This window comes from Aythya marila, assembly GCF_965140915.1.
Source record: "Aythya marila genome assembly, chromosome: 13".
Taxonomy (NCBI): Eukaryota; Metazoa; Chordata; class Aves; order Anseriformes; family Anatidae; genus Aythya; species Aythya marila.
The window spans coordinates 7311068-7337269 of record NC_139054.1 but is presented as its reverse complement, the minus strand read 5'-3'; the positions used below and the strand labels follow the sequence as shown (position 1 = coordinate 7337269).

Genomic DNA, 26202 nt, shown 5'->3' with positions numbered 1-26202 from the left:
GCTGTCAGCTGGTAAGTGAACATGAAACAATCTTTTGACAACTATTGGAATAGCCCTGCCAAGAGAAAATTCTTGAAGCATGAAAGATGTTGTTAACTAGGCTGTGTGTTCTTTGTGTAACAGCCAAAGGTTACTAAAAGTCTATATTTATATCCTTAGCAATTTTATCTGACGGTCTGTTGACCAGACAGCTAGCTGATACTGGTCTTCTCTCCCTACAGAGCTTCACAAGCTCAGGACTGCGTCTTTGATTTTATTATCATTCCAGTCTATATGACAGCAAAGATATATTTGTCCTTGGAATGCTTATTTCCAGAAAGCTTCTGTACAGAATATTATTTTCATTTCTGAGTGCACCGATTGCTGCGCCACTAAAGCCACCTGGCAACCTGCCCCTGCCATCTCTGGTGGAGCTGTTGTATTTCCATTTAAAACACCTGCGCTGTTTTAATACCTACATTTTATAGCTCGGTGTAAAACATACTGACACGTAAATAGTGTGCCTCCTCCTACTCTAAATAAAAATAGTTTTGAATACACCTTTTACCACGTAAATTTGCTATGGACGCAGATCTATCCAGTCTGCAGTGTGAAAGCCACTAGATGGCACCAAGTAAGGCTCTTTTAAACGAACTGATTCAAGATATTTTTTTTATTAAAAATATTTGAGCGTCTACAGATAACTGCACCGGCGGGTGCCTAATTACGACGACCTTTATTAATTCAAACGTATTTAAAAATCCGAAGATAAGCTCGGTGCCTTGCCAGAACCCTCTCAGAAGGCAGCGAGGGGGGCTCTGGAAGGCGTCGGGCTGCCCCCCTGTGCCAGGGGAGAGGCAGAAACCGATGTTTTGACATTTTCCACGCCGTTTCGGCGTCATCTACCGCCGAAATGTGTTTTGTGTTTGCTTGCAGCACGACATGAACAGGGGCTCAGTGACAAGACGGCCGCAGGGCGGCTGCTCGGCTCCCTGAGGCACAGGGGGGCTGCGAGGCCCGGCGCCCCCCCCGAGCTTTTGTTCCTCCGGGTGAGTGAACGGGCACCGCCTCAGGAGGCAGGGCAGGGCAGGGCACTGCGCGGCGCCCTCAACCAGGAAGCACCCCGACGCCCCTTTCCCTCCTCCCGATTGGCTGCGCCGCCCTCACGTGACCGCCCAGCCCGCTCCTCACTGGCTGAGGCGGGGCGGGCGGGGAGGTCGCTTCCGCTTCTGCGCTGCGCGCTGCCTCAGGCCGCTCGGTCGGCGGCGGCGGCGGGCCTCTGCCGGTGCGCGCCTCCCCCCCTCACGCCTCCTCCGTTCCCCCCCCGGTCCTGTCCCGGTTCAGGATGAGCGGCGAGGACGGCAACGAGGAGTTCTACCGGCAGCTGCAGCTCCAGCAGCAGTACGACGCCGAGCGCGGCGGCGGCGAGGGAGAGGGCGAGGGCGAGGCCGCCCCCGACCCCTTCACCTACGTGGACCCGGCCGACGGCGCGGCCTACGAGTGGGACCGCGAGAAGAAGGCCTGGTTCCCCAAGGTGCTGCGGGCCGGGCGGGCACGGCACGGGCAGGGGGCGGGGAGGGCCCGGAGAGGTGGGGGGAGTGCCTGGCTCGTGTGCCCAGCGCTCCCAACCACGTCTTGCCACCTTTCTTGGGGTTTTTGTGCGTCGAAACGCAGCGTACGTGAGGTGCAGGTGAGGTGTAGGTGGGAAACGCTCGTTTTGCGGCGTTTCCTTCAAGTATTTTAAATAGAAAAGGTGAAACCGATGCCGCCTCTCACCAGCTTCACGTGGTGATCCAGCCTGATGATCTGCATGTAAATACTCGTGCTGCCATACAACAGTGAGGGGCTGCTACTTCGTTTACAGCTATGAAGGTGCTTTACACCATCTATCAGGGAAATCTGTTGTGCCAGTTCATGTCTGTGGCCATGCATTCACTGCAGTTCAGAGAATCTGTGTGAGAATGAAGCCAGGTTTGTATCTCATAGTCCTAGTAAGGTGTCTGTGCAGCAGATGACTCACAGAGGGCTAAAACCATGTGCAAAATCCAGGCTCACAAAGCAGAACAGAGAACTGAATATTCCTGGCTCCCTGCGGGTTGCTGTATCCAGTAAACACAGAAGTTTTTTTTAAAAAAACTGTTCTTCCATTCCCAGTGTTCCTTACTGTTCAAAAATTTGAAGATGTTCAAATACTTAATAAAAGTGATTGCAACTTTGTGTATTGTTTAATGACTTTTTGTTCAAAAGTACCGTATCAATAGATGCCACCGTTTTATAGCCCTTTATACACAGAACAAAATCACACGTTGAATTCATCTGCTTTCCTTGCTTACTAGGAAAAAACACGTGGGATTTTCTTCTGTAAGCCTGGAGTATCTGTGTTTCATTTGGTTAATTGATTCCTTTCCACTTCAGAGTAATTAGTAGTTAATTATATGCTAGCATGTCCCGAAGTATTGTGTTTCCTTTCCTATAAGGTTAAGTGAACCAAACTGTACAACAGTGGGTGTGGAGATAAATTTTACTACTTGTCCATGACGTCTGCCACCAGAACTAGTTTGAAGTCCTGATCAAGGAACTCTGTGGGTACTTGTTTTCCATGCAAGCATGGAGTCACTTAAATTCCAGTAAAAGCCCTTGTGCTTGCATGCATTCCTTAATGCTTGTACAGAGGTGTTTAAAAAATTATGTAGTTGTAATGGTAGAAATGGTGCTCTGATCACATATATCGGAAGTAAAATCTTTGATCTTGACTGGTAGAATTTGACAGTCTGTAGTAGGTCATATGCTAAGAATAAATTCAACTTTATATAATAAAAGGGTTCCTGTGAAGTTGAAAATGATATTGTTAGAGAATGGTGGCTAGTTATAGGAGGTTTAATCACTAAGTTACTTGTTTTTGTCAGAGAACCTAATGACAATAATGTTCACCAGAAAGTGTAGAAGCTTTTTAATTCTCTTGATTCCATCAACTGTTAAACTGTGGACTTGCTAAGATTGCTAGTGTCAAACATACTAAATGTTATTGGATCTCAGAGCTTTTTTTTCTCCAGAGTTTGTTTTATTCTTCATTATTTTTGGCGTTAACGTCATGCCATGTCTGTAAGAGCAGCCACTTATGCTCCATGGCAAGCCTGTCTCTGTCAACTCTGCATAGCTGATTTGATTTGTCAAAAATAGAAGTTTAGAGTTGAAATATTGAGCTTCAAATCACCATGGAAGGTATGAGAGCATCATGGTCTCTTGCTACTGTCCATTGTGTCATTCTTACAATAGCATACTGGAATGGAGTTTGTTCCCTTTTGAATGCAGATAAAGCACATGCAGCACAGGTGAAAGCTTAAGACTAAGCTTTGGGAAAGAATAATTTCAATGTGTGTAACTTAAGAAAGCACTTTCTTGTGCAGTGATGGTAGTAAAATCAGCTACGATATGTTATCGTTTGCAAGTTATGTTAGTATCTAGTACTAAAATGCACTTGGCTGACAGTACTGGGTGCAATTTGTAGTTTGTTTTCAGTCTCTAAAGATAGAAATTAGCTAATATCACCTTTTATCCAAATATTGTCTCTCTCCAGAGAAGAGCAACCTAATTGTTCATAGAATAAAAAGTAAAACATATAGAATGTATTAGTAGAATATAAAGTACAACATGCAGCCATAAACAACGTGTTAATATCACTTTGTTCAAGTGCAATATTTATTGTCTATCGCCACAAATATATTTCATCTCTGAAAATGTTTCTGTGAAAAGGCAGATGCCTACAAGTGTCCGTCATTCATCATCTGTGGATAAATTGTTGGCTTACCTTCAGTGTCACTTTATCTCTTCAGTGTGGTCAGGAGCTCTTCATTTCTGACCTTCAGGCAGTTCTGATTTAAATTGAAAGCAGAAAGCTTTGCATGAAAAAAAGGCAGAACTTGTGAAATGTTTGTTTAAAACACTTCATGTACTGTGTGAAATTAATATGTTAGTTGAGGTCAGGAAATAATTTTTGCTGTCTGTATGGCTTTTTACAAAGTTTTTTTTTTTTTTAAGTTTTAAAGTACTGTTATTTTCTATGGTGCTGTATTAGAAAATGACCATCATTAATTAAGGTCATTTGCAGAACATTAACACTAAAACACCAGTCTGGATTTGTAGTTCTTTGAACCTTTGTTTTAATTTTCCCAATTTCTTTTTCAGATAACGGAAGATTTTCTGGCAACGTATCATGCTAACTATGGCTTCCATGCAGATGACACAGACAGTTCATCTGCTTCTGGCACAGCAACTGACAGCAAGCTACCAGTAAGTTCTAAGACATCAGACACACAACCATCGGCAAATGAGAAAGGACCAAAACAAACAGATCCAAAGCAAAAATCAGAAAAACGGAAGCTTGAGCCAGGTAAGTGATGAAGTGTTTCTTTCCATGTAGGCCTCAACCTGCATAGTACCAAGTGGAAACTGTCAGTTGTTCAGTGTTACCATGAACAGTAAAGGCATATATCGTTCTGAAAGCTTCCAAAACAAATTTTAAATTGTGTGATATTTCATAGGCATCTTTCTAGGACTGTATACAAGGTGGAAAATAAGCAAATTCAAGTGTGGTCAGAGGTTTTCCTGTGAATAAGCAAAAGCTTCTTAGAAATCTGATGGAATGTGAACATCAGAAGTGCATTGATGTGTGCTCCCATGTTTAATATATTGATGTAACTGGATTAAAATTCTATTTTTTAGGATGGTTTCATGTTGAAGAGGACAGAAACACAAACGTTTATGTGACCGGTAAGTAACAGCATTTATTTACCTACTTTGACCTAAAAGTGGCAAAAGAGAATTGGACTTGTCTCACTGACTTCTAATATTACATTTTTAGTCTGCCATTTGCAAACTACTTAATGTTGTTTCTGTCCACATAACATCTTTGTCACCTTTATAACTGCATATGTAGAAAAGTAATCTAAGGGACATTCTCCAGTCCCTGCAAACTTGTAAGGAATAGGTTAAAGAGAACAAGTTTATACTTTACATGCTTTGTTTTGTATGCATCACTTGCAATTATCAGTTGCAAAATTACTGAATTTGTGGGTAGAGAAAACGGTTGTTCATAAGGCTTTTTCTATGTTGCTTAGAGGTGTAGTGAGACTTAAAACTTGGTCAGGATAGCAGCATTCATGTAGATCACTGTGAGCACTGGGAAGGTTGGTATTATCTGTAACAGGAATACTCTAGGTCTGTATATTGGGGAGCACAACAATATCACTATGTTAAACCTATTTAGAAGTAAAAATGTTCTCAAAATACTGGTATGAAGTAATATTTAAAAGATAATAACAGAAAGTTCTAAGGGCTGTGATTTATTATTTTATATGTAGACATTTTCCAAGTCTTCTATCTTTCATTTTAAGAAACACTGTGGTTTTTCTGCTCTAGTGAGATAAGGGGGGAAAAAAAAAATGAACCAACTAAACATGGTTAACCTTCTGTTTTAACATACTTTGTAGGTTTACCACCAGACATTACAAAAGATGAATTTGTACAAGTCATGTCAAAATGTGGTATCATTATGCGAGATCCTCAGACAGAAGAACACAAAATCAAACTTTACAAAGATAAGGAAGGAAATCTTAAAGGAGATGGCCTGTGTTGCTATCTAAAGGTCAGTGGTGCAATGAAATGGGGTATTCCTTTCTGGTAAAGATCCTTTTGGCCACTGCCTCAGAATCATGTTAAGAAGATTCTTAATGTATCTGAAGTATAGCTCAGAACATGGGTGTCTGTTTTAAGCAGACATGTGGGCAGCTCTGGAATCACTGTCTGTGTATCTCATTTGTTTTTCCTTTATCCAGTCCCCCCCCTACTGAAAATATCCATTAATACCTGCCAAAGATGTCTAAAAAGGTTCCTGTCTTAGGTGCCAGCAATTATGGTGTGGAACGGGAGACCTTTTCACATTTTACTTAGGAAAAAAAATACACTTCTGTGTGGCCAAAAACATAGAAATAATGAGATGGAAAGGAACATATACTGTAGCTGTGTGTTCATAGCTTTTAATTGAGACCTGCTTTAAGTTCAGACTTTGATTTTAGAACTGTTCTTGTTCTCAATAAAACAGCTAGAACTGGTTAATCTATAAAAGTTAGTGTTCCAGTAGTATTTCCTTTGTGTGTTTCACTTGTGGATCATTTGGCAAGTTAGTGTACACTAGTGCAATCTGCTTTAACTCTGCATGAAGCAACGGGTAGTACTAACTCAGCTGTCTTGCATTCTGTATTCTGGCTTTATAATTTTAGAAGTTAGGGCTGCTTAGCACACAAGTATAAAGACAGTCTCCCCTCTGAAGATCTTATTGGAAAAACTTTTAAATGGCTTAAGAGTGTTAACTGTCTGCTGTTCTAGGAGAGAACAGAAAATAAGTCAACCATCTGATTTTTTTTATTCCTTTAAGTTCACCAGCTTGTGCATTGCAGACTAGTTTTTATGATCAACTTGGTTGATATGTAAGCAATTGCTTTTGGGAGCACTAATCTGCTAAAACAAGGATAAAGAAATATTGGTTTTATTTTGATAGTCATAAAAGAAACGCATGGCCAACTGTGTGTGTTTCAGTGAAGTTTTTTTAGTCGAGACTCAGAGGAGATCCAGCCTTATGGCTGGGAAGTGTCAGGGAATTAATTTGTAGCAGAATAATAGTTAAATCTTACTGTAATAATTTGACTGCACTGTGTTTTTTTTTTTGTTTTTCTGTTTTTTAAAGCTTGTACTCTGTTTTGTCTTCACATAGAGAGAATCAGTTCAACTTGCTTTGAGACTTCTGGATGAGGCAGAAGTTAGAGGCTATAAATTGCATGTTGAAGTTGCAAAGTTCCAACTGAAGGGGGAGTATGATGCAAGCAAAAAGAAGAAGAAATGTAAAGACTACAAGAAGAAATTATCTCAACAGCAGAAGTTCGTATTCTTTTTTTCTTTCAGTAGAATATTGCTTGAATTCTAAGTGCTATTAGTAAGATGTTGCTTTTAGATGAAATGCTAGGAGTTGCACAAAAGCCAGAGTCTGAGAGAGAAATAGTGGAAATAATACATGTTTGGAGGGGAGGAGCTTCTAAGTTAACTGTTGACATAATGAACTTCTTCACAATTGCCAAATTAAGAATCTTCACTCCCTAGGTAATCTTCTTTCAGGTACGGAAGAAAATATTACAACTTGAGGGAGTTAAGACTTTTTCCCCCAGTGTGTGAGAATGCCTGGATTCTGTCATATTTAAGCTTACTTGCATAAGGTGGTAACACCCTAGGTGTCTATGTACTGTTTGTACCATACTTTACTTTCTACAAATGGCAAGAGATGCTGTCTTTCTTAGAAGCAAATATCAAAATATCTCTGTAGATTTCCCCAGACATCTGCCTTTTGGTGTGTGATATTGTGTTGTGTTTTTTTTAATTATATATGCATATATTGTTTTTAACTTTTAATAATTGATTTTTTGCATTTTGGAGAAAGATGAAGATTAAAAAGAAGAAAAAGTTTGTATAGGACTCTCATTTTAATGAAAGCAACATTCCACTAAACATTTTAAATAATAATGCAGATATACTTTGCTGTAGCTGAAGGGATCAAAGTCTAAGAGTTAAAATAGCTTGAAATGTATCTGCCTCAAAGATACACTGCTAGTGCTTTAAGAAGTCTTTAGTGTGGAGGGGGGTGAAGTATGTAAATAATGAAATTGCATTTGACATCAATTTGTGTGAATAAGAAATTGTGCTTTTCTCTAAGTCATTTAGCTGTTTTTAACCTGTCTTATACAAATTGACTTCAGTTGGTGTTCCTTTTGAGTTGAAGAGCATAATTTACTTTCAAACTATCTTGATGGAATCCAGGTTTTCTGCGGCTGAAGTAGCAGATACAAAGAGGAATTTAAACAAGATTTTTTTTCCCTTAAATCTAAGATTTTGAGATTTAGAAGTGTAAATGAATTTGTCCCTTTTTATTTTGTTACAGGATATGAAGTAGACTTCTCTCCAAGAAGTATCATTTTTATGAGACAGCAAAGTCCTAGGACAGATAACCTGAATTGCGTTGCTAGTTTGTGGCAGTGGCTCTGTACACTGTGTTTGTAGCAATCTTTGTAAGACCCGAGGTGTTCTTGCGTGTTTGTATAAACATAAGCAGTAAAATTTTACCAAAGGGAATAGTGGATTTCCTTTTACAAAATAAATCTTCATTTAGAAGGGTTATTAGAATATTGACACTTTTATTGTATTTGGCAGCAGCTGGTTAATCTAAATTGATGAGGGAGGAATTGAAACTTGGAAGATTTTTCACTGTTTAGAAAAATGCTTCAATTGTTAAAGTAGCTTTTATTTCTGTGAGCATTTAAGTACTTAAACCTCAACTACTTTGTAGTAGAAATGTTAATTTTATTTTCATTGCATTTTTAAGAGTAATTTAAATCTGTCAAAATGTGTTTTAGTTGATGTATTGCAAGAAATAAAAAATTAATGATTTTTTTTCAACAAATACTTGTAGAAACAGAAGAGAGCCGCAACAATATCTTCTTACTGTTGCTTCATTTCATTAGACAGCTGGATTGGAGGCCTGAGAAGAAAGATGGTGCAGCTCGAATGCGACATGAACGCATCGTTATTATCAGGAATATGTTTCACCCAAAGGACTTTGAGGTAGGAAGATGCAATTTGCTACTATAGATTATATGCTATTATAGGTAACATTGAACTTCCTGCCAAGAGTCCACAGTAACTGTTAGAGTGGAGAAGCTAGCACAAAATAACCTTAATAAGTAGTTTATTTTGAATAAATTTATTCAAGTGAGGGCTGACAACTCCATGTAGCTTTGAAAATACAGCGTAACACTTGATATGTGAACTCCTAATAGATTGGCAGATGTATTCCATTGGTGGTTAAGCAAAAAATGTTTAATGTGTGATTGCATTGCAGGAGGATCCCTTAGTGCTAAATGAGATCAGAGAAGATCTACGGACAGAGTGTGAGAAGTTTGGTCAAGTAAAGAAGGTTCTCATATTTGATGTAGGTATTTTTACATGTTGTGTTGGTAGATCTGATGTAGTCTGGAAGTGTGCAAAATAGGAATCTTTAAATATGAGAGAAGCATTTCTTTTCTTGGATTTATTTGATGGAAACCTGACCTAATCTTTCAGTATTTTAAAACTAGCTGTTTCAGAAATTAATTTTGAATCGCTTGTCTACTTTAGCCTATGTAAAGATAAAATCATAACTTCTTAGGAACTTGGATACATGCCATGAGTCTGAAGTCTATAAATAAATTTCTTTATAGCTAAACTAGCTGAAACGTTTTGTTTTCTGTGTTCAAAAATTCTGCTCGGTGTGACAAAAAAAAATATAAAGTAGTCTTAAGCAGTAGAACAAAACATGTAAACTTACAACTTATTTTTCAAAAAAGATTATGTATTGTCAGGATGGAGCTATATCCTGACTGATTTTGTAAGGCAAGCTATAAGATGATGGAATAGTTATGCTATTTAGAATACTATTAAATAAACTTGTCTCCCCTTACAGCGACATCCTGATGGTGTGGCTTCTGTGTCCTTTAAAGAAGCAACAGAAGCTGATCTGTGCAAACTAACTCTAAATGGAAGGTGGTTTGGTGGCCGTCAGCTCAGTGCTGAAACGTGGGATGGCGTAACAGATTATCAGGTAGTCTTTCATGGTTCTACTTCGCTAAATTCTCCCTCGGAACTGTAAATGTGTTCATTTGAGAAGTGCTTGGGGACCCCCTTCCCACACCCCTCCATTTCCTCCCTTGTCCTATCTTGCTTCTCCACAAAAACTGCTAGGATGCCTTCAGAAGGACAGGATTATCCTTAATTACTGAATTCAGGAAAAAAAAAAGGACCTGTTTCATCTTAAAAACTGTGTATTAGATATGTAAACATAAAGGATTGGTTACTGGATATAAATATTATTAGTTTGCAGTCAAACAAGTCCTATGGAAGTCTTGAGGTATTATTGCAATATAAATGTTCATATAACTTTTATCTGTGTAAATGTGTTCACTCTACAAGTATGATATTGTAGTGACTTGTATAAATGTATCTTTAATAGGTGGAGGAGACTGCAAGAGAAAGGGAAGAAAGGCTGAAGGTGTGGGGATCATTTCTAGAGGATCCTGATGCAAAGGAGCAGCAAACTACGTCTGATTCAGATTCCGCAACAAGTAGTGTTAAAATGCCTGAAGGCAGACAACCTTCAAAAGTTAATGACACATCTAAGGAGGATGTAAATGATGAAGCCCATAAGAGGGAGAATAATGGTGAGGGCATTAATGAAGATGGTGCTCCATCCACAGACAGCAGCCTCGCAGGCAGTGATGCTGAAGCAGATACATAACATTTTCAATGCTTTATGAAAGCATGGTTTTTAGGGTGATGTTTGAGTTTATCCCTTTCTTCAGAGTGACTGCAGACAATGTTCATATGATATGCATTACTAGAATGTCATCAACTGTGTGCTTTGAAGTTTTCATTAAAAGCAGTATTTAATGAGGTTCTAAACGTTTGTATTAATTGGCTGTTCAGGTAAAGTAACTCAAGTTGCCAAGAATACAGCAGAACTCATCAGGCTTTTGTTCTATCTATGCTTGTCTGTGTTTCATTACGTAAGTGTAAAATATGTTCCAACACTAAAGTTTATGTAACTAAATAGAACTTAAGTAATGCAAAGCTATTACAAGATTTGTGGATTTTGCCATTAATTTTCCTGTAGCCCTCAAAACTTGGTATCTCATCCTTAAAATTACTCTTGTCCTGAGTACTTTTGATCGTTTTATGGAACAGATGCTGTGATATGTATAGGGCGAATGCATTGGATGTGTTGGTATACATCAAGTAGCAAATGATAGAATAATATTAAGTTACAAATTTTAAAGTTAAGTAGAAAACAAACAAGATTTCTTTAGCTAACATAACAGAACCGAGTGAAGATAGATGGTTAAATCACAGCATTCAGTAAATTATTTTTCTTATTCTCCTGTTTAGAACTTTATTGATGTTTAGATCTTCTTTTGAGGCTGGAATTGTGTCAAGGAGACTATAAATGCATGAGCAAACACTCTAGCCTATAATGAAAGAAGACTGATCTTAAACTTATGGTCTGTATGCAGTAGACATGCTTTTGATGGTTTGACTTTTTTTTTTTTAGTATTAGAATAAGGGTTTTAGTTTAACTTGATTAGGATGGCGAGTATGAGTTCTCTTCAACACTTTGGTTTAGCCTTAATGTGGCCTTCAATGGGTAGTGGGGAGATCTCCCGTATTCCATAAAACCTAAAGGCTTTTGGCAACTTGAACTACATTTTGTTGTGTAAATGTTAGAATACTTGAACACATGCTTTAAAAGAATATACTCTTTTCTATGGGGGGAAAAAAATCAAAAGCTAGCCATATATTGCTAGCTCTCTTAGAAATATTTCCCAGAACAAAGATTTAGAAGACATTCTAGCTTCAGATAAGCAGGCTTTTGAAAATAACTCTGGGGGAGCTGTTTTGGGCACGGTCATTCTTCATTAATAATCCCATTATTTTGATACCTAAGGATATAAGAGTAAAGATTTACGGAATTGTTTATAATATTGGTGCTAAATTCGTAGCACATTGTTCATATGGATGGCTGTTAGTGCATGTTTGTAAGGAGGATCTTTTAATTTTTTTTTAATTCATATTGGATTGTGAGAAACCATAGATGCTAATTCTTGGGTATATTTCAATCCTGAAGTATTCAGAATACTCTGAAAGTTGGTATTTTCAAACTTTGTGCTCTGAGATCGCCATCTATATTTTTTCTAGTGGTCTGTCTCATACTCTTTTTTTTTTGTAATCAGTATATTTGGGTAGTTATGGCAACCAGAGCATCTAAGTTAACACTTGTCATTGTGGTTACAAATTACATCCTTTTGTGACAAAATACATGGTTTTACAACAAGTATATTTGAATTCTAGGTTCAAAACTCTGGGGGCTAATTCACTTGGCATGACAAAATTCCAATTTTAATGAGCTGTATTGTAAAGGAGAACTCTTAACGCTTGCTGTCTAAGACCACTTTCTCATCTTTACAAGAGTGTGAATTGTACATTTAAGCAAAGCAAGTGTTTGAACAGTTCAGGGAATCTGAAATACTGCTTGGTATGTAGCTGCATGTGGTGGCATATTCAGATTACATCTCCGGGTTGTTTGTTCAGCCTGGGATTTTTATTGGTAAACAACACCACAGACCTCTGAGGGCACAGAAAGAGCTTTGGCACAGAAAGAATGTAAATTAATGTGGTGAGTACTGCTTTCAGTGCTCTTTTTTTCTTCCAGCTTCTAGACTCAAAGTTTTAGATCTGTTAAACTATTGTGTTCTGTTAGCTTTTTTTTTTTTTTTTTAAGAGAGCCTGGTCATGCAACGCTCTACACAGTTAAATCACCTGTTTTACAGTGGAATTGCTATTGATATAGGGAAGTTATTTGACAAATGTTATAAATATTGTACAGTTCTATGAAGCCTTATCATGGTATCAAATATGAAAAATAAGGTTAGTATTAGTGTTTGAAAAAAGACTTTTGAAAAATAAAGAATCATTGCTTGTGCAGTCATCTTCCTCTCTCTGGTTGATGTACAAATTTGATTGGCTTGTTTCAAAAGTAAAATGTGATGTTAGTTGCTTCACCTTTTCCTCTAGGCTTCATGCTGAAGTAGAGCACTGACAAAGACTGAGACTAAATGCTTTACTGGCTTTCCTATTAACTAGGATTCTTAAGGAAATAAAAGCTGTTTTTCCACAAAAACGTTGTTCTGAAGTGACGTTACACTCAAACTGGTATTTTCTTTTTGTCTACCTCTGTTATTCCCTAGTAAAATGTAACAATGTATTTTTATAAACTATTCATTGAATTACCAAGGCATTTAATGGCTTATGGAGAGGTTAATGCAGCCATGACTTTCTTTTCAGCATTGAGACCGAATTCTTCTGATTTCCTTTTCTAAATGATGCAAGCTTTTATAAATTAATCTGAACATAAATTACATTTTTCACAAAAGTTAAAATTACTATTTTTAAAGTAAGATTATAAAAATTTTCATGGTGTAGAGCAATATTGTTTAGTACCAAATTTTAACTAATTGGAAGCTGAACAAGTTGAGTTGCTTTTAATTTTTTTCTCTGAGCATTATCATAAATAGATGAGTAAAGGGTTAAAACCCCAATCCAGTTCTCACTGTATTTTTTTTTCTTAAATAAAAAATTCACTAAAATGGATCTTCCCTGAGAATGCAGGGTTGACTTTATAATCTGTTTTGCTCATCAGTAGCAACAAAATCAAACTTCTTGCTCAGTTTCTAATTGCCCTTGGGTTCTGTTCCAGTGTACTGCATGTTTCTTCATCCCTAGCCTTTTAGGGAGACGTTCATCTTAAGAAAAGTTGTCTCTTCCTCTCAATATTTTATGAAAACAATAACTAGCAGCAGGTTGAAACACTCTGCGGATAATTGTTGCTCAGTTTTGGACTAAACACGTTTCTGCTAATTCGCATGGTGTGACAAATTGGATGTGAAGCAAATTTAAATCTAACAACGGGGAAAGAATATCAACTAATAGTTACTGCCATGTAATTCAGCATAGGTGATCACTTTCCTAACCATGTAGTACAAAATCAGTTGCTTAGATTCAAGACATATTGTGGTTTGCTTTACAATCAAAACACTATTTAGTGGTTTGCTGGCAAGGTAATTGTATGGAATTAAAAGTATTCATCAGAGATTGTGTTTGAGGAGCGTGGCCAAGGTAGACATCTAGAAACAAAAAGCCCCAAAAGAACAGGCATGGAAGTTGCAACAGGTTCTCGAATGTGCATATGCAGCTGTAAAGAGAGTTAGTTTCATTTTGCATCAAAATGTTTACCTGTTTCTCCTGCTGACTTTATTTTTTTAATTGAATTTCAGTCCTTCATACAACTTACACTTTGTATAGGGATTGCAATTCATTTAAAATCATTAGTATGTTAAATGCAGTGCATTTTAACTAAACCATGTCCTAGTCATTATTCAGTTAAGGTTAATCTAGTCATAATTTCAAGTTTATTTAGCTTAATTCACTTAAAGGTATTGGATGCTTCATAGAAACCCAGACTTGCCTTTAAACTTTCCAGTAAAAATCAGTATCATTACCCTGAATTCTTGAACTGTATAACCTAACAATCCTTTAAAAGAAAAAATAAAAAGGGGGAGGGGGATAAGATACCTATAGATTTTAATTGGATTTTTAAATCTCTGATTTGAGGAAACATACTGCAATATAACTATGTAAGTTGTGTACTTGTGTTGATTTGGCTTGTGTGTATTTCAGTGCTCATTATACAGGGCTTGAAGTCTTACTGTCATGATACTCTGTAAAATATTTAGAGGAGTATGGAATCTTTTGCAGCAGATTGTTTTTGTTTTTTTTTTTTGCTCATTCTGTAATATCAAAGTATATTGTTAGATTAAAATTCACTAAGTTGACATGGAATTTTACTGACAGGTTATTTTCTTTTGATAAGTTAAATTGATCATCTTCAGTTACCTTCTAGAAAAAAGTCATCTCAAAATATTATATTTGAATAATTTCTAGACCTGTGAAAGCATCTGAAAATCCCTTGATTTGTCTTCAATTTTGTTTCTTAAAGGGGTTGTGTTTTATACTACCTTTTTAATAAACAAACTCGTGAACAAAAAGTCTTTCCTTATGAGTTCTGAGAGAATGTATTTCTTTTGTTTTTTCCTCGGTAAAAAAGTACCGTATCATTTGGTGGGCAGTGATTTCAGTTCATAAAGCATGTGTGTTAACATGCCAGAGCTTTTGAACTGGAGTCGAGCATAGATGTTGCTAGAGTTGCTAATGCTTACACTGGGTCACATTTTTTCTTCCTCCTTTGTGGGTTTTGCCCCAGACTTCATCCTGGTTTGGTGCATTATGGACCTTGCTTGAAGATAGAATGATCAGGAGGAATAACTGCAGAAACCACAGAGCTGTAATTGAGATTTTTTTTTCTGATGTGTATGTCCATGGTCATGTCCTGACCTCCCTCCCACCCCAAGTTAGGACAACCAGATTTATTTTAATTATTCTCACAAATCAAAACTGTTATTTTGTTGAAAGCTTGACATTCTGAATGCTAAAGCCAAATGTAATCTGTTGTCTCAGTTCATACACTGGAAAGAAACAGGGATAGCAATCTCACTTTTACATGACCATTTTTCAGGGTGTTTGCTGAGGGGCTATAAATTGATGCCACCTAACACCACTATGCTTTAACTACAAACCTCAGAGGAAGTTCATGAGCAACGTCTAAAAAAGCTTTAGCAGAAATGATCTCTGCAATATAAAACTGAATTTAGAAAGGTGGATCCAAGAGTGATTCAGGTGTTGAGGGCACTGGTCCTGCTGATACACTGGAAATCCAGCCTGTCTCGTGGTTGAAATTTGTTTACGTGAAGAGTGTGTCAACCAAAAGACTTAAGCACAGTCCTGGAAAATCTTACTTGGCTGATAGTTAACTTGTTCTGGGAGATGTATGAATCCGTTCTGTGCCATGTTTCTACAGAGGGAATTGTCTTGCACTGCCCTACTTTCTGCCTAGGTGAGTAAACAAACTCTTAAGCCACTGAATGAAAGAGAGAAGGTATTGTCACCAGTCTGGTGACTAGTTCACCAGTGTATTTTTCTAGCTGACACTGGTGAATTTGACCTTGATGCAACATTTTTGGAATGGCAGCAATTTGGTAATTTTGGTAAACCTACCATGAAAACAAAAGATGGAACAAACCCACTGGTTTCTTGCTACAGCACTTACAGAACAAGATTGATATTTTCATTTTCTGAAGATCTCTGTAGTCATTTAAAGAGATCCATAAATAAATAAACCACAAATGGTTAGCCAGCTTATCTGGAATGGAGATGGATGATCTCCTTGCAGACATTTCTAGTGAAACACTTAATGCTGAATGTGATATAACCTGTAACAGGAAAGTCCTTTCTGACCCTGGCCAAGCAAGCAGCTTGGCTCTTTACTATAACTTGTTTATCACTTTATTCTAAACTCTTCTGAGGTCCAGACACTGTCGTCTTGATTGTGTACATTGTCATGAAAAAAGCCCTGCTTACAATCCTATTTTCCTCATTCCTGAAACCTCCTAACCTGGTTGACTTGTTGGAGTGCATTTCATGCATTCTTAGTAGATAGGCTGAGGGAAACGCCTAGTTCAGTCACAGCTAGAGGCTAGAAAGCATGTAGGGAGTTCATGAACGTTGCTTGTCTCCTCCTGCAGTCGCTGCCTGTGTATATAGCTGTACAGGGGAAGGATCGCAAGCTGCTGGACACAGTATGACCACCCCGCAAGGAGAAAATCTTACCGGTGTGCCAGAGCTCGTGACAGTGAGTTAAGGTATGAGAATTTAATGATAACTTCAATGCATGTTCACTGGCTTTCTCAAATGCCCCTTTATTTGAAAGACACTTAATGAAGGAGAATGTTTGCTTGCTGAATTACTGCTCAGCACTTGGAAAGTGGGAATTTTTTTTGTTTTTATTTTTAAGACTGATTCAGGCAGTGCGAAATAGCAAAGAGTTCCCTATCTGAAGCTATAGTGATGGGAAATCAGTAGCACAGACACGGGCTGGAAATGTGAGAAACAAAGTGTTGTCACTTGCGGTGAGCAGTCAACAACCACATCTCTTAAGCCTGTTTACCATGTAGCCTTGTCTGCTGAAGAGCGAATAACTTAGACAATTACTTGCACTGTTTTGCCATAATCCACTCATTCTGAGAGCAACATAAGGCTAGCTGAGTCTGTTCATCCTGAGCTCCACTTCTACTATATTTTGGCAGCAGTTTGTGGCAAGCAGACTGGAAGGAGTTCTGCCTTTTTTCCAGTCTTCCTGCCAGAAGATAGAAGAGCGAGATGTTCAGGTAATGGAGACCACAGTGCTCCAAAACCTAAGTCCTGACTCTCATGTCATTGGACTCCATGTGCCCTGAGAGGACTGAGGAAACAGGTTATATCCAGCATTCGTATGACTATTTGTTAGAAAACCCAGAAGATTTTTAAGAGGAATGTGAAAGCAAGATTGGTGATTTATTTCTTTTATCAGCCTATTTTTTTTCCTAGTGTTGTAACTGTACTGTTGTCTCAGTTCACACAAGCGTTAACAGCTGCTACGTGCCAATAAATGGTGCCAAAGGAGCTTACAATTAATGTCATGAGCAACTTAAACATGTTAATAAAGTGGTATAAAGACACAATGGCTGGCTTGCAGTGTGTGAGGAACAAGAGAAATGGTCCTCTGGGCCACAGCTAATGCCTTGTAAATTGTATGCTGATGTGTAGTTGGAGCAGTGTAAGAGGAGCTGGTTTGGAGCTTGCTGTCGAGATCATCTGATCTTTCCCAACCCTCTCTCGAGCCATATGGTTGCTGATGACTTTGCCAAACTTTCACCGCTCGGGTTGGAATTTTCCATGGCAAGCATCAGCCTCCAGCTGAGCAACCAGAAAGTTTCATAAGCTAAATAGTGTGCTGCTTTCTAAAACAAGGCTGAAGAAAAGTAGTGCCTGTCCTTGTGCTTAAACTAGTTGTTTGGCTGAGGTGTGCTAGTTCCTGTTCCCCTCATATGCCTTGGGAAGGTAGCTGTAAATCAGGAGGAATGTTTTTGGCTTAACTTCACTGCATTTGGGAAAGTTCGGTCAGTATTAAAATTTCTGAAAGATTGTCTTCCTGATCAGATAACTGTTATGGAGTATTTCCTTGCATTTCCTAACTGGTACCCAACCTGTGTGTGTCCCATCCTCACCACTGTGGTCAGGTGGACTGGAGGCTGGTGCTGGGGAAAGGATGCAGGAAAGGCAAAGCAGTTGAAATCCTAAAATGAGGACTGAGGAACTCTTGAGTTTTAACACAAATTGGTAGCTGTTGAGAGGGGATTAAGGCTAGCTGTGGGAGGGACCATGATGAGGGGGAGAACTGAACAGAGTATAGGGGGGAGGAAGAGTTAACACCCAAAACCAGATGTGAAAGCGAACGGTAAATGTGGATGAGAATTCTATAGATGAAGGGAGTGCAGGAGTTGGGAGAGTTTAAATGTCTGGGGAGGGGGCAGTGGAAAGAGAAAAAAAAAAAAAAAAAAAAGGATAAGGGGAAGAAATAGGCTCCCCCTCAGCTTTGGGGGTTGGGTGACTAGATTAAAATGACATATATAATTAAGGATCGGATTGTAAGGATTAGTCATGAAAAGGGGGGTGGATTATGGCTGGATAATGTTAATCCCACATTTCCTAATGTCTGAGTACTTGACTTTGCAGCCTGAATGGTCTTTTCATGTGTAAAAAATACAAACAATTGGAGACAGCCATTGCAGATACTTCAGACACACAGATGAACCCAATGTTTGTTGGGAAACCTCTGAGGATTGAGAGGGTTTATTAGAAAAGAAATATCATAAATATATAGGATTGGGCTAATCAATGCTTCCCATTGCAGGGTTAGGTGGATTGAAACACAAATCCTATGATTCTTTAGGTTTTGCATGATTGACCAAAGGTTTCCCTGGTGTCTGAAAAATAGCAGCCTCCTTATTGCTACCAAGGTCAATCAATTATACTATGCCATGTGATGAGCTGACAGTGGGACTGAAAAACTGAATAGAAACAGCAGGCATTTCTCACTGCATTCATAGTATGAGCACTGCTAAATATGATTTTGATTACAGCAGAATTTGCGAGGTCTGGCTATAGAACTAGCTCCCCTGCGGCCAGAAACTGCACAAATGCATAAAAACGAGGTTTTCCCAGTGCAAGCGGAGATGTTCCTTGCCCTACTCTTACCATATCTGGCAGCAAAGATTTTAAGGAGAACAAAAAGGAGTCTTACAGTCTTCTGTTGACTTCCTGCAAAAGATTTTAGAGTAATTTCTGCCTTAAATCCTTAATTTCTGGTTGAGCTACAGCATATTTTATCAGTCTTGCTACCAAAGCTTAAAGCAACTGTCAGACCCACTGCCTTTCTAGGTAAGTTGTTCCCCAACCCCCCCCCCCCCCCCCCCCCCCCCCCCGAAAAAAAAAATATAGTAAATAAGTTTTAAAAGGCTTTTTTTTATTATTTTAATTTGAAGTTGAGTGTGTCTGTCTGTCTAACAGGTGAAGCAAACAACTACTCACAAAAATCTTTTCCTTGTGGAGGTGTGCGCTGACAAGTCATCAAGGTACTTTCCCTTATTTTAATTTATTATTTTAAGCTTCAATTAGTCTTTTTTTTTAATTTTTTTTTTCACTTTATCAATATACTTTTTGAACAATGCAGAAAACAGAATTGAATAAAGCATTTTGATACACTCATCCTGAATGTCATCCACAGCTACTGTCACCTCTGTATTTTGTCTAATTTACTTGTTGGAGTGCTACAGTTCCTTTAGTATCGTTCCATCCTCAGGGTATTTTTGCACAGTACCATATTCTAGGCCCAGGGTTATAAAGATGAAGGCAGGGTGAGAAACAGCAGCTGGTGGACAGAAGTGTCCATTTTATTCTGCAACAGAGCCTGTGCTATGGCATTAACCAGTAACTCATATGATACTGATCCCCACTAGGTCCATTTACTGCTTTCAAGATGCACTATCCCTTAATAACGTTATATATTGCATAGTGATATCAAACATAAAGTTCAGCAGCAAAAGATGCCGTTTTGAGTGAGTTAGATAAGTATAACTCAATTTATCTGATTGGGACAAATGCATTTCCATCATGATTCTGAAAAATGTGATGCATATTTAATGAAAGATTTCTCCTTTTGTTATGTTCCTGAAGTATTTTGCATTAGGAGGATATATTAAGGAAATCAGAAAGAAAAGGTGAGTGACAAGGGCAGAAACCCAGATAAAGGATCTCATTTTACCAGCAGCAGTTCTTCTGGCACTACCAGTTTCAGGAGGAAGATGGGCTCATGCTGGCTGTGTGATGTAAGTTGAATAGTACTTCTTGTACCACTCTATTTTTTTTGGCAGGAGCTGCTCGTTATTGAAAATGGAGGAAACAAGGAAGCTCTCTCCAAAGCCATGTAAAAGCAAAGAACCCGTGAAAACAGAATGGGGGTCTCAGAGTGTCGTGTTTACATATTTCCAAGGGGATATTAACAGCGTGGTAGATGAACATTTTTCTAGAGCTCTAAGTGGTGCCAAGAACCCACAAGACCTGAGCATGAAGCACAAGAGCGAGACTGTTGTCCTGAAGAACGGTGAGCCGGGGTGACTAGCTCTCACTAAGAAATATAAGATGCAATGTGCTGTGTTTTCTCATGCATACCTTGTCGATGAATAGTTTGGAACTGTGTGCAAATAGCAGCAAAATCATGCTTTGAAAGCACTGGTTTATGGAGCAGAGACTTCCTGGATAAATCCCTCTCTTTGCTGGGATACTTCCCAAACTCTGCATGGGCTTGCTGGCAAGACCAGGTCCTCATTTTCCAGCTTCTGTCACTGTCAGATGCAGTAAGTGCATTATGGCTTAATTTGTTGTCTTTTGCAAAAAGAGATTTGTCTAAGCTTGCAAGTGTTAAAACTTGGTCTATGCCAATGGCCTGTAATAAAAAAAAAAAAAAAAAAGTATAATATTAATTTGAAAGCATAAGTGGTGGTGATTTAGCCTGCTTTTGGTATTAATTTATTATTAATTTTTAAGATAGGCAGCACTAAAACTGAATATATAATTTCAGTAAAAATGAATATGCAGTCTAGGAGTGTTTCCTTAGAAATACGTTGGAATTTGCCTTGGGGGGAAAAAAAGCAGGAATTGATGAGACTTCAGATGCTTTCTTTCTCTTTTTAAGTAGATAGCATGTCTCCCCATCAATGGAATTTCTCTTCACATTGCTCCAAACCATATCCTTCATCTTCTGCTACAAGCATGTCAAACTCTGGTCTGAATTTTTCTGCTGCTGGTATGGCAGGCCAGTACCAGCCATCAGCTCTGCGGAGTCATCCAACTCAACCTGCAGATCTGTGGCCCTTCCCTTCGATCGGTACTCCCGCTCTTACCAGTTCGGTGTATCATCATGCCTTGCCTGACCTGCACGTGGTAGATGAACCGATCTCTGACAGGAAATACGGTTCTCTTCTTGGTCTTCTGCAACAGGAAAGGTGCCTAACATCCATGCAAGAATGTACCATGAAGCAACACTCAAGTCCTGCTTGTATGACTGGACCTACTGGATTACAAAATATAAGTCAAAGTTCAGTTCCTGGGGGAGGTAAGGAAATACTATCGCTTTATTCTTTGATGGCAACTTATGTAAAGAGACAAAATAACACAGTCTGCCCCAAAACTGCTAAAATCTGAGACTTCTTCAGCCTGGCTCATAGAAATAGTTTTCAGTAGATAACCATTGCTGAGTACTGTGGCACTTCACTTAAATGAATATAGATATTACCCATATGCTATCAAGATCTCTAGCCTGTAGGTAACAGGCATGGTGGCACTGATGCTCCCATATTATTAGAAAGGGGTGCCTAGGTAAGAGCCCTGAGCAACTAACTTACTACTCGTGGCATTAATGATGCTGTGAACACGAGATGTGAAATTGCAGCCCTTATCAGAAAGGCTGGGTGTTTCTCTCCCTTCCCTAGTCTCAATCTGCAGCTGGAAGGATGTGGGCAGGGGGGCTGGTGGGCCAGCCTTGCCTCACCTCATGGCTAATGGCTCTCTTCCATGAAGCTGTGCTGCCCTGTGTGTGTGCGAGAGAGAGAAAGGCTAAGACTGCTCTCTGCAGTAGAGTTTCCAATCCTAAAGCAGTTCACACCAGAGTTGCAAAGATTGTTTTATTTATTATTAACAATTAATAGGAATCACAATCCTGATGTGCATCAGGACTAAAGTCCATTTCCTAGGCGCTTACGTACCTACAGCACCTGGGGCTGCTGAATGGCATTGCTCTCTTGTGAATAATTTCTGCATTTGAGAAGTTTTCTGTGACCAAGCTTCCTGGCTGGAGCCTGGGTGCTCAGCTAAGGTACAGCTGCATTGCTGCTCCTGGGCGTTCACGGATGGCAGCTTGGCACTGGCTTCCCAGAAAGTGGGTTGTGAAATTGTTTAGGGAGTCTGCTAGAAAAAAACAGCACGTGCTACCTGGTGCTTCTAGATAAAAAGGACCAGGCGTGTGAAGAAGTGATCACGAGCCTTTGGTTTTGAAAAATAACCAGCTGCAAAACACCTACTGGTTACCCAGTTTCTAATCTGCATCAGCAGGAATTTGGCAGGACATGAGCTAAAAGTATTGTTTATATCTGCATGTGGTCTGGTCCGCAGCTCCTCTTTTGAGGCTACACCAAAGCTTTGTTGTTATAAGGACCCCAGCTGTAGTTGTGTTGCTAACTTATTCCTACTAGAGTGCCTAATGCATGCCTACCCATGCATGGAAAATGCAAATTTTCTGCTCATGATAGGTACCTATATAGATTTAGCTGAAACTATACGTATGTGTTTCACAGGCATGCATACTAGACTTTTTTCAGCTATTAAGGGACAGTCTAATTGCTTTAAAGACACTGTCTGGGTTTCTAGGACTTCATTTAAGAACACGGGTAGGTGCTCTCTTCCCCAAGGGGGCAATGTGAGCCTACCAAGGTTTTCGAGCCTGAGGAACTGACTCCTCCAAAAAAAAAAAAAAAAAAAAAAAGAGGTGTTTCATGAAACTCGGGTCAATAAGGGGAAATAACACTAACAACGGTCAACTTGAGTTCAATATTTCAGAAAGGAATTGAGTGAAAAATTAAAAGAAAGGAAATGAAACTGCTTGATGTCCCACAACCACCTGCAATTAATGTATTTTCTTTAGGCATGTTCGCAAGGCCTTTCTGAATGTTTGGGGAGCCTCATAACACCACCTGTGTAACGCTGTACATGTGCTTATCGAGCAAACCAAAAATAATAGATAAGCAACTGGCCTGTGCTCACAGGGAGCCTTTGGCAAGTTCCTTGGATGTATGCATCTAGTCTGGCTGTCAGAGTCCCTGTTTCTTGGCTCTGTTAGATATACTCCTCATTGCGCTGTGTCATGTTTAAGAACAGCTGATATTTATATTTATGGAAGTGTATATTTCTGTGCCAGACAGCACAGAGCTCCCCAGCACCTGTGCTATAGGCTGGGCTGCAAAAGCACAAGGTTTCTTTAGGAACTGCTTCCTACTTTTAGCTCTATGCTGAATCTCTGCTCATCTCCAGTATTTTTCTTTTCTTCTTTTAAGACAGGAAAGCAAACTCTTACCAGGGCTCAGAAAATCCCAGTACAAGTGCAAGCCATGCCACTGCAGGTGAGTAATGAAACTAGCAGGTTTGGAACAAATTAATGCTCACTTGTAAAGGATAGTTGCCTTTCTTATGCACAAAGGATTAAAGCTGGTTTTGTTTACTTCCAGACTGTATTTCAAAATTTGCCTTTCCCTCAGAGATACTACCTCCTAAAATTACATTAACCAGAAAGAGGGAAAACATTCTGTTAAAATGAGATGAAGTTAGAAAAATCACATCTACCTTAGTTTTTGTTGTTGTAGCATCAGACTGCCACTTCACAACATGCCTATTTTTCACTACCTGTCCAAGTTTCAAATCCCAGAAAGATGCCAAATGTAATGCGGTGGATTTGTCATAATCTTAGCTGAAGAAATGTACTGTCTTCCCTGCTGGTGAGGCACAGTTTATGCTACATCTTTCTGTAGGACTTATGTTTGTTGTGTGTCTCTAGGGGTGTTGAGGTGTAGCTGTGGAGTTTGTGGCTTTGCAGCAGGCTGCTCTTTGCTTTGTATCTCAAGCATCCAGGTCATGCTGAGCTCCCTGTTTGACCTGTGTGCTAGCTCTGGTCCATTTTTCACCAGCAAACCTACAACACTGCTAGGAGGGTAGTTCTACAAAATTATTCCCAAAGTATTTGGGCTTCTGTGTTGTTCTTTGGTCTGTATCCTGTATCTGGGAGGTTACCCTGATGCTGGTTCTTTGATGTGCAATGTTTTGGGGAGACCTTGGATGGGTCATTCTGGTTATTCTAGTAAGTGCCCTCTTGCATCAGAGAAGACCAAAAGGTGCAATTTTGTTTGCACAACATCCTAAGGGTTTGCATGGACTATGCTGTTCGACAGTCCTGATAATGCTATGTCTTTCAGGTATTCAGATTCATGACAGAAGACGGGATTTGTACTTCTAGCAACAGGACGTTTCTACTTTATTCTGACAGAGAAAGTTCTTGCCATGAACTTTTATTATTTGCAACTGTGAATCAAGAAGAAATGAACTGCAGCTATGCCATGCTTTTTCTTTCAGATGGAAGAATACACATACTATTTACTATTTTAGGAATGAAAAATCTTTCTCTATTCAGTAAATAATTTCTGATGGTTGTGGTATTGAACATATTGAACCTAACAGACTGTTTGTTGTGAAGAAATGTTGTCTACTTACGGCTTTTTACACTTAAACCTCTCTGAAAGGACTTTCAGCACTTTTTATTCATTCTTGATAAGAAGCACAATTCTATCTTGGAGGGATGCAATTAATATAAATTCATTGCTGCAACTTCTTATCTTGATTTGATATCTCCATAGTGTTTAAAATAGTATTAGACTGTGGGCTCCCTTTGCAAGACTTCAAGACAACCACAGGCCACCAGAGAAGTACATTACTGCACTTCCCAAAATATAAATATGATAATTTGTGGCCACAAATGCAATTCACGGAGACATTCTTCAGAAACTACATAAGCTTATGCATGAAGGCTGTGTTTTGCCCTCATAATGTATAATTTTCTGGAAAACAATAATTTAACTGTAGATCTGGAAAGAAATCTAGAAATCATTGGATGTGATTAAAATCCTACTATGAGCAAAAAGCTGGAGCTGGGAATGTTTTATTTTCCCAGCCTCTCTGCAGGTAAAAAGGAACTTTTTTCTAAATTGTGTGATTTTTTTTTTTTTAATAATTATACTGCAGGGCTCAGCCATCTGAACAAGGTGATTTTTGATATATATATATATATATTTTTTTTTTTTTTTCAAAATTGCCTTTCTTCTCTTTTAACTTTACTAATACATTTCCAATTAGTTCTTTTGTTATTACATCCACCTTTCCCAGTTTTTTAAGGCTACATGGTAAAATAATCTGGCTTCCTCTATGAGTCAAAGCAAAGATTTCTGCACTGTACTCTCTACATCTCCCTTACCAATTTGTGTTGTAATTCCATTGAAGTTATTTCTTTAAAATTTTTGTCTGCCTCTGCCATCCCCCCTAAAAGAAAATGCTGAAATGATTTATCCCTAAGGTCTGTAAAGACATATAACAATATATTTAAATGCCTTTAAAGTTTAATGCTTCTTGAAACAATTTGGTCCTGTGCATGTCACAGAAAAAAATATTCAAGGTGAACTATTAAGTCAGTATTTCTGGTGAGCCAACCACCTAGAGCCAGACAAAGTGTGTGTGGAGGGAGTTGGGGGTGGAAATGTTTTTTTAAATGCATGTCTCTTATTGCAAGGACGTGAGACATCAGTGCTTCTGCCTTGACACCAGAATGCTTCAAGCTATTGCTGCAATGCCTGGCAATGTTGTCGTCCTGCCCCTGTGCAGCAGACCTGGCAAAAGAGAGCAAGTGCCTGGCCAGCCTGAGGGTATCTTATTTATAAAAAGCCTACAATATATATTATTTCTTCCTCGACAATATTGTTTGTCCAGAATGTACTGTTTCTTGCTTTTCTGCTCAGCCTTGCGACGTGTCCCTGATGCTCTCACACTGCTGTTATGCTCTGATGACAGCATCTTCATTCCCATTCAGAATGGGTGCTCTTTTGCTCAGAAGGGCTTGGCAAGCAGCACCCTGCATTCAGCAGCTACCATCTGGCGCTTCCCACGTTTATTTTCGGTTCCCACTCTGAATGCAGCAATCACTGTGGTGATGGGAGGAGAAGGGATGCTTGGTCTGTGCCCATTTCAGCAGCTTCCGCCTCCCTGCATGCTCATGCATCTCTGCAGAGACTGCTCCAAAGGACAGAAGGACAAATGTGGCCTGGGCATTACATTTTCTGGTAATTTACTGACCCTGTAGGAAACAGCTATTTGCCTTCATTTGGGTAGTGTGTAAGCTCACAGCATTCTGCTCCAGCCCAGGATTATTTTCTTTGAATGGATGGCTTTCCTTCC

At 39.0% G+C, this 26202-nt stretch overlaps 2 protein-coding genes across 3 annotated transcripts; both read left to right on the top strand.

Annotated features, from left to right (window-relative positions):
* The first annotated feature begins 1232 nt into the window (after positions 1-1232).
* Positions 1233-11923, top strand: HTATSF1 (HIV-1 Tat specific factor 1). Its single transcript, XM_082771154.1, has 9 exons — positions 1233-1513; positions 4165-4369; positions 4702-4749; positions 5469-5623; positions 6749-6912; positions 8544-8643; positions 8921-9010; positions 9521-9658; positions 10067-11923. The coding sequence occupies exons 1-9, from the start codon at positions 1325-1327 to the stop codon at positions 10349-10351; spliced, it is 1374 nt and encodes a 457-aa protein (XP_082627280.1). The 5' UTR covers positions 1233-1324; the 3' UTR covers positions 10352-11923.
* A 152-nt stretch (positions 11924-12075) lies between these two features.
* Positions 12076-25986, top strand: VGLL1 (vestigial like family member 1). Of its 2 annotated transcripts, none has more exons than XM_082771155.1 (7): positions 12076-12283; positions 16305-16421; positions 19168-19232; positions 20031-20260; positions 20852-21271; positions 23265-23330; positions 24177-25986. In XM_082771155.1, exons 4-7 carry the CDS (start codon positions 20050-20052, stop codon positions 24215-24217), a joined length of 738 nt encoding a protein of 245 aa, XP_082627281.1. In that variant the 5' UTR covers positions 12076-12283; positions 16305-16421; positions 19168-19232; positions 20031-20049; the 3' UTR covers positions 24218-25986. The 2 variants fall into 2 exon arrangements, with proteins under 2 accessions (XP_082627281.1, XP_082627282.1); XM_082771156.1 differs by having other exon boundaries at positions 20855-21271; positions 24177-25983.
* Positions 25987-26202: the final 216 nt, after the last annotated feature.